General features: G+C 41.8%; 1 protein-coding gene across 1 annotated transcript in view; it reads right to left on the reverse strand.

The window, feature by feature from the left end:
- Window positions 1–14,552, reverse strand: part of MX1 (MX dynamin like GTPase 1) — a 49,476-nt gene that overhangs the window by 1,219 nt on the left and 33,705 nt on the right. Inside the window, exons 13-14 of the mRNA XM_006156375.3 lie at window positions 8,594–8,670; window positions 5,883–6,131 (exon numbers count right to left, since the gene is read on the reverse strand). Of these exons, the coding sequence (XP_006156437.1) occupies window positions 5,883–6,131; window positions 8,594–8,670 (326 nt within the window). The remainder of the gene's footprint in view (window positions 1–5,882; window positions 6,132–8,593; window positions 8,671–14,552) is intronic.

The raw sequence follows: 14,552 nt of genomic DNA on the forward strand, positions 1-14,552 counted from the left end.
TGGCTCTTTCAGAAAGGTGACATATCCTAGTACTTGAACACGTTCGTGCCTCAGTTTTTTTCTCTATAAAACAGGGGTGATGTTAGCACTGACATTATGGGATAGTTCAAAAGTTTAAATGAGTTAGAAGATAGAAGTTTAGGGGCCGGCAGGTGACGTGGTAGTTAAGGGCACTGAATTCCACATGGCTGACCGTGGTTCAAGTCCCAGTCCTGGTAACTTGCTTTCTCGCTTTCCCTCTCTCTCTCTCTCTGATCAAACTAAAAAATAATAACAAATAAAATTAAATAGATTTTTTTTAAAAAAAGATACAAGTTTAGAAAGATGGCAGGCAGGACTAAGCACTCAGTGACTGTTAAGGAGACAGTGAGACAGCCAAACATGTGCTGCAGGTTCCAGGACCAGGAGTGAGGGCATGGCTGCCACCAAACGGGCATGGAGGAAGCAGACAAAGGACAGGCATCTGGGACCAATGGTGGGGCAATGTACTGGGAGCCTTGTGTCAGAGAATGAACACAAAGCTGAAAGAAATAGCAGATATCTACAGAGACAAAAATTAGACACCCGCAATACCTTTTGAGACTTCTCATCTAAACATGGCTGCAAATTCACTTTCTCCTTCTTCCAGAAAGCATCCAAACCAACAGGTCAAACAGGAACAATGTCAAACCCTCCATTTTTGCCGAACAAGAGGGAAGATCATCTGCAGCCCCACAACCACATGTAGCAAAATGTGGTGGTCAGGCAGAGGCCACAGGAGGAAGGGACAGAAGTGTGGAGAGGGACAGCTCATATCTGACGGAGAGGGAAAAATGCTTCCCTGACAGGGTCAAGTCCTGACAAGTCTTGGGGAGAAGTCCTTCCCAACCCAGATGTAGGGAGAAGTCCTTCCCAACCAAGAAGATTATTCACACCCAAACTCACACACGGGCCAACTTTGCAGGAACTATCACAGGGAGACTTTGTGTAGGAAGGTCAGAGATGCACGGTTCCTTGCTTTTAAGAGGGAGCAAGGGGACATAAACTGGGCAACGTGAATGGTCTCTAGATGCTGGAAAAGCCAAGGGGACAGCTATCTTAACAGCCTCCAAAGAGGAACGCAGGGCTGCCAATGCCTTGGTTTTTACCCCAGTGAAGATCATGCTTCCTGGGGGAAAGTAGCATTCTCAGCAAAGTCAGAGACTAGACAAGCATGCCCACTGTCTCCACCATTGTTTCCAATCATACTAAAGGACCAGACAGGGAAAAAAGAAAAAAAGGAATTCTCAGGTATAAAATTGGAAGTGGGGAGGTGAGAGAAAAACAATCAGTGTTTACCAACAGTGTGAGATATTCACTGTGAAAGTCAGAAGAATCAGCTATGAAACTAATAGTAAGAAAGTCACTCCTGGTATGAGTGTGTCATTGATGTGTGAATTGGTTATAAAACTCATATGCAGAAATCATTACCCCAAAATGGAAGATATAATAGACAAAAAGACCCTGTTACACTAGGGACAACAATGAGAAAACATGTAGGCTTTCACCTCAGAAATTTGTACCATATTCCCAAAGAAAACTTTAAAATATCCCTGAAACCCTCTGAAAGAAGACTTTAAAAACAGAAAGTCCCATGATGTTCTTGGATAGGAGACTTGATGTCATAAAGATGCCAATCCTTGCCATAAGAAATTTAAGTGGAATATAACCCCAATAAATACACCAACAGTTCTCTTTTTGCATGAGAAACTAGATGAGCTAACTCTAAAAATTTATATTAACACTGGATGGAACAAACAGAAACAGAAAGAAAAATGCTGCCTTAAAAGAAGTATAATATTTGCACACCCATAGTAGTACTATTCACCATAGCCAAGAGGTGGAACAACCAAATGTCCATTGATACATTATACATTACATATATAGATCGAAAGGGTATGGGGGCCAACAGGTGGCATGGTATTTAAAGCACTGGACTCCCACATGGCTGACCGTGGTTCAAGTCCCAGACCTGGCAACTTGCTCTCTCACTTTCTCTCTTCTTCTTTCTCTTTCTGGTGAATTAAAATAATAAATAAATAAAGTTAAACAAATAATCCTTTTTTTAAAAAAAGTGTATATACACGGCAATGGAGTATCATTCCATTAAAAAGAAGTGAAATTCTGATAGCTATGACCTTGAAGATATTATGCACAGTGAAATAAGTCAGTCACAAAAGGAAAAATACTATATAATTCTACCTCTGTGAGGTTCCTAGAGTAGTCAAATCTACAGAGATGGAACATAGAATGGTGGTTGTCAGGGGGCAGCGGGGGAGCCTGGGAAGATTGTGTTCAAATGGGAAAGAGCACATGCACAAAAGATACAAAGTTCCGGAGATGGAAGGTGGGGTTGCACAACTGTGTGAACATACTTAATACTCCTGAATTATGGTATTTAAAAATGGTTAAAGTTGGGGCAGCAGGTGGAGTGGAGGTTAAGGCACTGGATCCCACACAGTCAGCTTCATGGTTTGAGTACTGGACCTGGCAGCTTGAGAATCATGCTGGGCACATGTGCATGTATGCCCAAAATCCCAAGAGGAGAGTGGAAGAGAAAGGATTGTGGCATGGCCATCCTCCCAGGGGGGTTGATTTCTCACACTCTTCCTCTGTTTCTCTCTGGTGAGCACACACAATATAGCAAAAACTTTTTAAAAAAGGGTTAAACAGATAATATTTATATTACTATAATAAGAAAAGAAAGAAAAGTGGGGACAGGGATGAGGCAATGGCTGTACTAGATATTACAACATAAACATAATACACATAAAGACATACTGATATGATTGTGATAACACTGATAGATGAAACCAAACCAATAGGACTAAAGGCAGTGTCCAGAAAAAGACCAACGTGCACAGGGAACAGTGTGTGGTGGGGTGTGCTGCATATCAGTGGGACAAGATGGCGTCCAGCGATGGTACTGGGATGACTGCTAGTCATCCTGCCTCAATCTTGAAAACCAAATAATACTGAATGCATCAAAAATTTAAATATAAAAGCTGAAAAGAGAAATTACTTAGAATATTGTAGACTTTGTTTGTAATCATAGAGAGACAAAAGTATAACAAAAAACAAAGAAGCCCCCAAAGGAACAACTTTTCAATCCGACCCACACATCCAGATAGAAAGAATCAGCATGGTCTTAAGTGTCATGTGTAAAGTCACAAGGCCAATGGCAGTAGAGTATGTGCATACAAGTCACCAAGGTCCCATATCCCTCTGTACAAAGAGCTCCTACTGGATGCACAGTGTGCTGGGCAAAAAAATAGAAACCACTACAAACATATGAAAAATGTTCTACTTCCTTGTTACATTAAATACCAAATTAAATAACAATAAAATTGCAAATCAAATAGCAACAGATACCATTTTTTACCCATTAGACTATCAAAAATAACTTTAGTGCAAACTATGAAAAATAACTTCAGTGCAAACAAAATTGGCAAGTCCTTTATAGGTTTAAATGTAAAGGTAAGATTTATAAATGTAAAATAAGCACCATCCTCTTTCTAGGTGTGATGATGAGTTTCACGTATCAACCTGGCCAGGCTGGTGTCCTCAGACATTCAACCAAATTAGAACCTAGACATTACAGTGGAGGCATCTGTAGATGTGGTTAATATCTACAGTGAGTCGACTCTAATTAAAGGAGAATAGCCTCAATCATGTGTGTGGGTGGCAGGGAAAAGGCTCATACATTTAGTTGTGAGTCCTTAGCAAAACCGAGGTTTCCCCAAGGAAGAAGAAATCCTGCCTGTGGACTCAGCCTGTTTCTGCCCAGGCTCCAGCCTTGTCCTTCCTGGTCTGCCCTAGAATTTTGGATTGTCAGTCCCACAATCACATCAGCCAATTCCTTGAGGGAAAACAAGAAAAAAAATAAATATATGCATATATATAATCTCCTTTTGGCTATTTCCCTGCCATAACCCTGATAAGGAATCGCATTTTTAGAAATTGGTACTTCCAGATATGCGCGTATGAATGAGTTATTCACCACGACATTTCTGTGTTAGCAAGACTAGAAACAAGCTAGTCTATTCAAACAAACTTTTGTTAATGTCCATAAACAGAAGACCAGCTCAATATGCTACATCCATAAAATGGGATCCTCAGCAGCCATGAATAATGAGGTGGCTTCATCTGTATTGAAGCAGAACAAGCTTCAAGGTACAAAGAAGCAAGGTGCAGAAGTACATGCCCCCTGTTACCTTCGTGTGAACCTGATAATGGTGTGCACATAAGCTCTCCAATGTGGAGATTTGGCCCCAGATAATGGATGGCACTGGGTGGTGGTGGTGATGGGCGTCTTCAAAAAGCTCATGGAAAATATGTATTAAAGAGAACTATATGGGCCAGGTCCATGGCTTATTGGTTAAGGGAGCAAGATCGCACCTGGTCAACAGTGTGGTTCAAGTCCCAATGCAGCAGCTTGAGAAACACACTGGGTATGTGTGCATACATGCCAAAAATTCTGAAAGAAGGGAGAAATGAAGAAGGGATTGTGGGATAACCATGCCCCATGGGGAGTGCTTTCTTCTCTCCTTCTCTCGCTCTCTGGTGAGAGAGTCACAACCTCTAACAAAACAAGACAAAACAAAACAGAAAAAAAAAAAAACCTACACGTGGATTTAAAAAAAAACAGAAAAAAAAAAACCTACACGTGGATTTAAAAAAAATTTTTGCACCAAAACAGACTTGTAATTTAATTCCATTTTCCAGAAACTTTATAAAGTCCCCTTGTGAAAGAACCCGCAGAACGGCTATGTCTGAGAGAATAGTTGCATGGCCTAGATAGGGTTAGTGGGAGATTCATTTTCCACTGTCACTCATTTTATGATTTGGCTTTTGTGCATGTGCCTGCCTGGACTACTCTGAAAGGATCTGCTTGTTCTAGAAGGCAGTATCCACAGACAATTTAAGCTCTGCTGCAGGGGAAGTCTTTCCTTGCTGGTTTCACCTGCATGTGTGCACCTCTTATAACCTTTGGTTTGGAGCCTTGCTGCTCCAAGTGTTGACTCCATGCAGCAGCATGGGCCTCTTCTTGGAGGTCAATGGAAATGTCGAACCTGTGTTCTACATCCCAGACCTGCAGTCAAATTTATGTCTTGAAGCTGGGCAGTCATGCACACATAGGAAAAGTGCCTCCTTAAGTATGCTGGGTGCACGTGTGCACCAGTGGCCTGGGCTAGCTAAGACTGAGGCTGGGTCACGGCATGAAGACTCCGTTGGGAGTGCTTCTCTCTCTCTCTGTCATGGAAAAAAAATGAATAAACTGTTAAAAAAATTTACATTTCAACAAGGTCCCCAAGCAGCTAAATGCATGGTCCATTTGAGAAGCACTGCCTTAGTACACCCAGATAGTGAAGTGACAGAGAGAAAGGTCAGGATTTGCTTTACCTGTCCAGATTTGACATACTCCAATGGTCCCACCTGAGTTGTACCTGTGCTGACTGCTTCCTTCTCCAGCATGAGTTAGGTTGTATTTCACAATATTTGAAATGTGTAGGAACAGTCAAAGCATGTGTCTCCAGAAAGTAGCTTCCAACTGGTGAGCCATCTGCCTCTGTATTCCAACCCTGCACTAAGGGACTTACCTTCACTTGTCTTACAGAAAATTCACTATGAACAGATATCATTTTACAGAAAAGAAAACTGGGGGTCAGAGAGATTAAGGAACTTAGCCAGGGCCACTCCACCAGTCAAAATGAGATGTCAATGGCTCTGAGCCACAACCTCTTCTCATAAGGGTAAAACGTTGTGCTGATCCGTAGTCCCCCTACAGAGTACCAGGCTAAAGAGAGGAGCACTCAGAAGGAAAAGAAACAAAATGAAACTGCCTCTGAGACAGGCAGACTCACCTGTTGGTAGGCAGTCAGGTGCTGAAAGATTTCAGCCATGGAAGACTCTGTTGAAGATAGTTGTTGAGAGAAGGTAACCACTGGTGTTTTAGTCTTCTTTTCCTCTTCTGTTTCCTTTTCCCTGACCTTCTGTAATGCACTCCTGTAGACATGGTCCTGGCAGTAGACAATCTGCTCCATTTGGAAGTGAAGTCGAATTGACTTCTCAGCTTCTTTTTCTTGTTCTAGTCTAATGTCTTCGATTTTGGACTATGGTAAAAGAGAAATACAACACAACTAAATTTCCCTCAAGAAACAATTTTTTTTTGGGGGGGAGAGGTTTTTGCTATAGGGTGCATGCGCTCCCCAGAAAGACAGAGAGACAGACAGAAAGCGAGAAATCACCCCCCAAGGCGGATGACCACGCCGCAATCCCTTCTCCTCCATTTTCCTCTCAGGATCTTGGGCACACACGCACACATGCCCGGTGTGAGTTTTAAGCCACCGAGTCTGGGACTCGAATGTGGTTGACTACATGAGAGTCCAGCGACATAGCCATTACGCTAACTGCTGGTCCCAAGAAACAAATCTTGAGTCAGGGACAAACTGGTCATCTGAAAAGTCCACAACTACAAGGTTACCCAACTTGGACGAAAATAGCACACTGCACTGGAGCAGCCCACTGCGCACCTCGGCCGACCTGGGAAGATGGTTCCCACTTGAGATGAAGGCCTGAGCCACATGTATGACCAGACCACCCCTATCCCAGGGCCAGGAATCTGCATGTACTCTGTCTTCAGGTCTGATGATTTGCCTTCTCTCCTTTCTCTATTATGTTTTTTTGTGTGTCTTTTTATTTATTTATTTTTTTGAGAGAGATTTTTGCTATAGGGTACATGCACTCACCAGAGAGATAGAGAGAGAACAAGAAATCACTCCCCAGGGGGGATGGCCATGCTGCAATCCCTTCTCCATTCTCTTCTTGGGATTTTGGGCATGCATGCACACGTGTGTTTTTAGCCACTGGGTCTGGACTTGAACTGTGGTCTATTATGTGGGAGTCCAGCAATGTAACCATTACACCATCTGCTGGTCCCTGTTATGGGCTTTTATATCTGCCAAGTGTCACATCCATCAGAGTTCACAGGGGCAAGGGTGAAGTGGAAGTAGTTAAACTCTGTTTCACACTCCTGGGGTTTAGAGAAACCACCTGCTGGAAGTGGCAGGGCCGCCTTGCCATCTGTGCCAGCATCCCTGCTTCTGAGCGTGGATGAGTTGGGTCACTTGCCCATTGCTGCTCCAAATTCTAAAGGGCCAATCTTTAATGCTGAAATTCCGAAAGAGCAAAATCCTCAAAAGTCTAAAATCTCTAATGTCTAAAATTTGGAGATCATAATCCTAAAAGATTGCAATGCTGAATGTTGAAATCCTGAAAGATAAAATTCTGGAAACCCCAATTTCCATGGGGAAAAAAAAAAAAGGAAAAAAAACTAAGAGAGGTAGAAAGCCTAATTCTGGGGAAGGGATTTGGAGTTTTCTTTTTTAAAATATGTTTTCTCACTATTTTCAATGGTCAGTTTTTTAGAATTTGCTATTTCATCTACAAATCATTGCCAGTACCGGGTGTAAATAAATTGTGTAAAGATGTTTAGAGAGTGCTAATCGGTTTTGTCCAATTTTTACAAATTTAAGGCTAAACCATGCATTATCGCAATGGCTAAGCATCGTGTGTAAACAGGTTGAAACTTCCTCAATGAAGGAAGAGCTGTCCTTTTTGTCCATCAGCATTCGTGAAAGACAAAATGTCTCAAGATCTCAGCATGTGCAATGGCGACCCAAGGCCGTCTTTAATAGTGTATCGAAAGACTTAAAATGTCCATCATGGCGCCGAGGTGACCTCCATTATAAAGCCGATGCACCCAATTACTGGCCATGATACGCAGCTCTCCACTTCTCTTTTTCACCTGTTTGTCTCTGAATATGCTTTGTCAGCTCGTAACTGTTACGTGCTGTCCTCCATATTTACCTGAGAATCTCTGCCTGCAAAGATGTTGTGTGTGTGATTATTGCCTATTTTATTGTTTAAAGTGGCCTACGCAGAATCCTGTTGTATCTTTGTCTCTCAGATAAACCCCCTTTAAAAATGTAAATAAATGTGTTTAAAAGAATTCTTTTTATCAGAATTATATTTTGAGGATTTTGACATTTTGGGACTTTTGACTTTAGGGATTTTGATCTTCAGGATTATGCTGTTTGGGATGATGTCTTTTAGGATTATGGCCCAAACCCTCTCTGAGCTATACCTGCTCCCTCGGGGCCAAGACTGGGGGGTCTCATTTCCTCCTTGCTCTCTTTCTTCACTCTTGAAAAGCTCCACTTTGCTATCTAGCTCCAGATTTGCCATCATTTTCTTCAAATGTGATGATTATCCACACTAACTCTGGCTCTCCCGATCCTGTGAGTTTAAGCATCTGCTTTCTAATTTCTCTCTCTTTTTTTTTTTTATTGCTTTTAACTAGACACCACTGGTAGTACATCCTTAGTAAGGTTCATTAGTGAGCTTGGTTCATTAGTGACCTTGATTATTTGCTTATCCAAATATATATAATAAAGTTATATATAAAAGTTATATATAGAATGATCTTAATCCAAGAAATCTATTTTCTAGTGTCAGGGTTCTTTTTTTTAAATGTATTATTATTATTTTTTTAATAACACATGGTTTGTTTTACCTTGGCAGTTCTGTGGAGGTTAAAAAATTCATCAAAATTTTTTACGGAAGCATCTGTGAAGGTGAGCCGGACCATATCTGATCAAAGAGAGAAAAGATGTTCAGTATTGGCGGGATCACTTACACTTTCCATAGATTGCAACAACAACGAAAAAGGATAAAATGGTAAGAAACAAAGTTTCCTCTCTTTCCCCTCCCCTTTCTCTCTTCTTTACCACTAAAAGAAGAAGCCATACTCTTTTGCTTAATAACTCCCTGGAGAGGCCAGCAGGTGGCACAGTGGTTAAGGCGCTGGACTACTCCATGGCTGACTATGGGTCTAGTCCCAGATCTGGCAGCTTGCTTTCTCACTTTCCCGCTCTCTCTCTCTGTCTATCTCTGGTGAGCACACATGCCCTATAGCAAATTTAAAAAGTGATAATAAATAAAATTAAATAAATAATTTCTGAAGAAAAAAAAGAATTCCCTGGAAGAATTTGAAAACCTAAATGTACCTTGGCATATGAAAAGTCTCCAAAAAGTTCATAAAAAATGTGTATTATGCATGGATTTCAAAATTTTTTGCATCAAAATAAACTTTACTTAATTCTATGTTCCACTAACTTTTAAAAATCCCCTCATAGGGACCAGCAGATGGCGTAATGGTTACATTGCTGCAATTCCATGTAGTTAACCACAACTCGAGTCCCAGACTCAGCAGCTTAAAACTCATGCCAGGTTCACATGTGTGCATGCATGATCCTATGAGGAGAGGAGAGGAGAGACTGCAGCGTGGCCATCCCCCAGGTTGTCATTTCTGGCAATCTATCTCTCTGACACTCTCCCTCTGGTGAGCACGTGTACACTATAGCAAAAATCTCTCTTAAAAAATTATTTTAAAAAAATCCTCTCATATGCTTACTTGACATTTAAACTTTTTATTCTATGTATAGCATAAACAGTGGCCTAATACGTATTTTCTGGTAAATTATAAATATATTAGTTTGTTATAAAACTGCCATATCACTTTAAATGTATTAGTAAAGTCTAAATATTCACATTACCCATTTGAAAAGAAATAAAACAACTTAGAATTTTAAAAATGACATTATTTACCGTTTGTTTTTGAAACACTTATTTCCATTCTACTTCCTCACAGAATTTTATTCTAATAGAATAAATATTGTTTTTAGTCACTGAAAATCTTTTATTGATCTCTATATCCTATCTTATTTAAAAAATAATAGTGAGGGAACCAGCAGTTAGCGTAATGGCTATGTCACTGGACTCCCACGTAGTCGACCGCTGTTCGTGTCCTGGACCCGGTGGCTTAAACTCACGCCGGGCGCGTGTGCGTGCGTGCCCAAGATCCCGAGAGGAGAATGGAGGAGAAGGGATTGCGGCGTGACCATCCCCCCTGGGGGGTGATTTCTCGCTTTTTGTCTCTATGTCTCTCTCTGTCTGTCTGGCGAGCGCACGCGCCCTACAGTGAAAATCTCTCCAAAAAAAATAAAATAAAAAAATAATAGTGAGTAAGCTGGTGGCATGGTGGTTAAGGTGTTAGACTTCCATATGGCTGACTATGGTTCAAGTCCTAGACCTGGTGGCTTGAAAACCACACCGGGTGTATGTGTATGCACACCCAAAAATCCTGAGAGGAGAATGAAGGGATTGTGGCAGGGTCATCTCCTCGGGTTGCTTTCTCACTTTCCCTCTCTCCATCTCCCTGTGCCAGACCATGTACCTGTAGCAAAACTTAAAAATGAAAGTGTGTGTGTGCATGCACTTTGAATTTATCTGAAAGGTATCTTCATCTTTGTGTGTATTGATCTGGAAATAAATAGCTGCTGTAGGAAATTAAGTTTTCATCCATTAAAAAAAGGGGGGGGGCAAATAGCTCACGTTTTAAAAAATGCCCACAGACCCATGTTATTTAACTACTTCTCCTTTAGTGGGTGGTCATCTGACCCTTATGCAAACACACATGACATTTTTGCACCAACTCTCACTAGTCCAGGCAAAACTCCAAGCATTTTCTTTAACTTACACTTTAACTATTTTATAAAAAGTAATAGGTAGACAAGATGTAGGGCCTTGAACTCACACATACACACACGCGCACACACATACAGCTTTTTCTTCCCTAATCCTCACCTGAAACATCCCCACAAATAATCTCGAAGAGTGACCAGATCTTCTGGCATACTTCTCCCCCCCACACTTCTGCTTACTTCGTTGGTTTGGAAAATGTTCCAAAGTTAGCTGTGAAGTTTTGGTTTTTGCCAGATGGAATATGTAGATCTAACCTTGAAAACTGGAAGTTCTTTCAAATTAAAAGGATGGATTCAGTGGCCAGAAGGTGGCATGGTGGTTAAAGTACTGGGTACTCCCACATGGCTGACCACAGTTCAAGTCCCAGAACTGATGGCTTGTTTCCTCACTTCCCCTGTGTGTGTGTGTGTGTGTGTGTGTGTGTGTGTCTGGTCAAATTAAAAATAAATGAATGAATAAATAACATTAAGTAAATAATTCTATTTTTTTTTTAAAGATGAATCCATTAATGATTATTGCTAAAATGAGACCATTGAAGTCTGAGGGATTTCTGGTTTTCTTTTTTTTTCTCAAATTGCCATGTGGTATGTGTGCTCACCAGAGACGGAGGGAGAGGGAGAAAGCACCCTGCAATGAAGCATGGTCACACAGCAATCCCTTCTCCTCTATTTCTCCTTTTGGTTGGGCATTTGGGCACACACATACATGTGCCCAGAGTATTTTACAAGTTGCTGGGCCCAGGATTCAAACTGGGATCAGCCATCTGGGATCCAGCTCCCCTGATCACAAGGCCAAGAGGCCGTCCCAAAGGCTGAGTTTATGAAAAATGATCATTGTTTATCACTCAACAAGACCTCTAAAGTCTGAGTGAGGAGGCTGACAGTCAAAAAAGGGGCAAGGAGAGGAGATTCAGACATAGAAAGCACACGCCTGGGAAGCTGAGCACTTCGAGAAGGGCCAAGAGTCAACGCACTTTTCCTCCATGGCCCGTGACAACACATGCACCCCTCCCAGACTCCTGCAGCACTGTGGGTGCCTGGGACACTTCCACAATAATGGTTATTTAGTTTCTTGACGTGACATCCTGAGTCAACAGGCGACATGCAGTAACCACAGCAGCGGAGCGTGGGAGGAGTGGCAGATATGAAATCTCTGTTTGGTCTTTGTCCCCGCTTCCTGACACAGAGCTCCCAAATCCCTTAGAATTTCCTGTGTAGTGGAAGCATCATTTTCTGACCCGAGGCTACCTTCAGTGGAAAGCTTTGGGAGAGACTGGAAACTGATTTAATGATGGCTACTTGAAGTCTCCATAAAAACTCGAAACCAGAGGTCTGGGAGCTTATGGGTTGGAAAACATCCCTGGGTTGGGGCTGGCAGCCCCCAACTCCACAGGGACAGAAGTACCTGATCTCCCCACAAAGACCTCTTCACCTGGCCATTCATCTGCATCCTTGATAATTAACTAGAACCTATCATAAAACGTGTTCCTGAGTTCTATGAACTGTTCTGTCCAATCGTGGAACCTAAAGAGAGGGTCACAGAAACCAAGATTTACAGAATGTCATGGGAGGTCTGAAACTTGGAGTGGCATATGCAGTCGGGGAGTGTCATGGGGTGCCAAGCCTTCAGCTATAGGGTCTGCACTGATTCTAGGTAATTAGCATCAGATTTGACCTCAACTGCTGACCACAGTCAGTGTCTGGAGAACTAGAGACTGGGTGGCTAGTAGGGAAGACACCCCAAGAGGAGGCCCGTGAAGACTGGCACTGGCTTTCATTCAAACGTCTCTCACCCTAGCCATACAATGTCCACAGTTGACCCATGAACTCACCAGTCACCGTGTGCAGCATGTCTATGGCTGGCTCTTCCAGTGCTTTGATTTGCTCTTTTATGATTGACTCGAATGTCCTGTAATTTACAAATCCTGGCAGCTCTCGGCCACGATACTGGTTTTCAAATTTCCAGATCTTTTTACGTATTAAATCATAACCTGCAGTAGGAAATAAGTTTCTAATGATTTTATAAAAATTAACTTGAAGGTTTTTCTTTTTTTAAAGATTGATTTCTTTCCATTTATTATTATTATTATTATTATTATTTAATTTGACCAAACAGAGAAAGAGAGAGAGAGAGAAAGCGAAAGTGAGAGAGTAAGCTGCCAGGTCCAGGATTCAAACCATGGTCAGCCATGAGAGAACCTAGTGGCTTTAACCATCACACCACCTGCCAGCCCTGAAGGATTTTTTTCTAAACACACCACCATTCTAGATTTTCTGAAAATGTGATTGGCAAAAAAAAAAAAAAGTAAAACCAAATCAAGTTTGATCTACAGATGGAAAAGTATTCAAGGATTGCAATAAAGAAACAGAGCTCGAAACAGAGCTCAACATAATTTTCCTTAGTCATCTCAATATGGCAAACGCAGAGCCAGAGGGAGGTTAGGACAGGCAAAAAATATTAGAGTAAGTCATATTTCTAAAAGGTACTGAAGTGTGAACTTCTATAAATCAAATCTGATGTTTATCAAAGAAATTATACCATAATAGAATATGTTTTCTTTACCCAATACTGTGTGCCCTTTATGTTGTATTTTGTTTTTGTTTTTGTTTTTGTTTTGAGAGATTTTTGCTATAGAGCGTGTGTGCTTGCCAGACAGAGAGAGACAGAGAGAAAGCGAGAAATCACCCCCCCAGGGGGGATGGCCATGCCGCAATCCCTTCTCCTCCGTTCTCCTCTCGGAATCTTGGGCACGCACGCACGCACGTGCACCTGGCGTGGGTTTAAGTCACCAGGTCCAGGCCACGAACAGCGGTTGACTACATGGGAGTCCAGCAACATAGCCATTACACTAACTGCTGGTCCCCCTATGTTGTATTTTGTGACTGATTTCTTCCACTTAGTGTGGTGTTCTCAAGGTTCATCCATGCCATAGCATGTGTGAGTACTTTGTGCTTTTCTATGGCCAAAAACATTCCACTACGTGGTGTTATCGGTTGACTTATGTCCTCCCAAAATGTGTATGTTGAAGTCCTAACCCTCAGTCCCTGACGATGTGACTATACTCAGGACAGGGTCTTTAAAGAAGAAAGACAAAATGAGGTCATCAGAGCAGGCTGTAATCTAATAGGACGGGTGTCCTTACAAGAAGAGATTCGGACACAGATACACACAGAGGAGTGATCGTGTCAGCACACAGGGAGAAGATGCCATCTGCAAGCCAAGAGAGAGGCCTTAGGAGGAACCAACCCTGTCACACCTTGACCTTGGACTTTCAGCCTTCAGAATGTGAGAAACTCAAATTGCTATTGGTTAAGCCACCCAGCCTGTGGTACTTTGTTCTGACAGCTGATGCACATTTGGGCTGTTTCCACCTTTTAACTATTATGAACACAGCTGCTTATGAACATTGGTGAGTGTGTTTTGTATGGATATTTTCTCATTTCTCTTCTGTATCAACCTAGAGGTAGAATCTCTGGGTCACAGTGTACCTTATGGAGGGACTGCTGAACTGTTACCCTAAACAGCTGCAGCATTTTACATTTCAACTAGCAACCTGTGAGTATGTCAATCTCTCTACATCATCTCTAACACTTGTTATCATCTGTCTTTTTGTCATAGCCATCCTAAGGGTTGTGAAATAGTAACTCATGGCGGTTTGGATACACATTTCTCTGGTGGCTAAGGATGAATCTCTCTTCATGTGTATACTGGCCATCAAGGTCTTTTGGGAGCAGTGTCTATTTGAATTCTTTGTCATTTTCTAATTAGATTGTCTTTTTATTATTGAGGAGCAGGAGTTCTTTATATCTTCCAGATACTAGAAGCCAAATGAGTATCTGATTTGCAAATATTTTCTCTTATTCTGAACGGGCAGAGTGGGCCCTGTGTGCTCTCCCTGGTGTGAGAGCACACTATACAGCCGTCGTGTA

Source organism: Tupaia chinensis, unplaced genomic scaffold (assembly GCF_000334495.1).
Source record: "Tupaia chinensis unplaced genomic scaffold, TupChi_1.0 Scaffold000492_1, whole genome shotgun sequence".
NCBI classification, from domain to species: domain Eukaryota; kingdom Metazoa; phylum Chordata; class Mammalia; order Scandentia; family Tupaiidae; genus Tupaia; species Tupaia belangeri.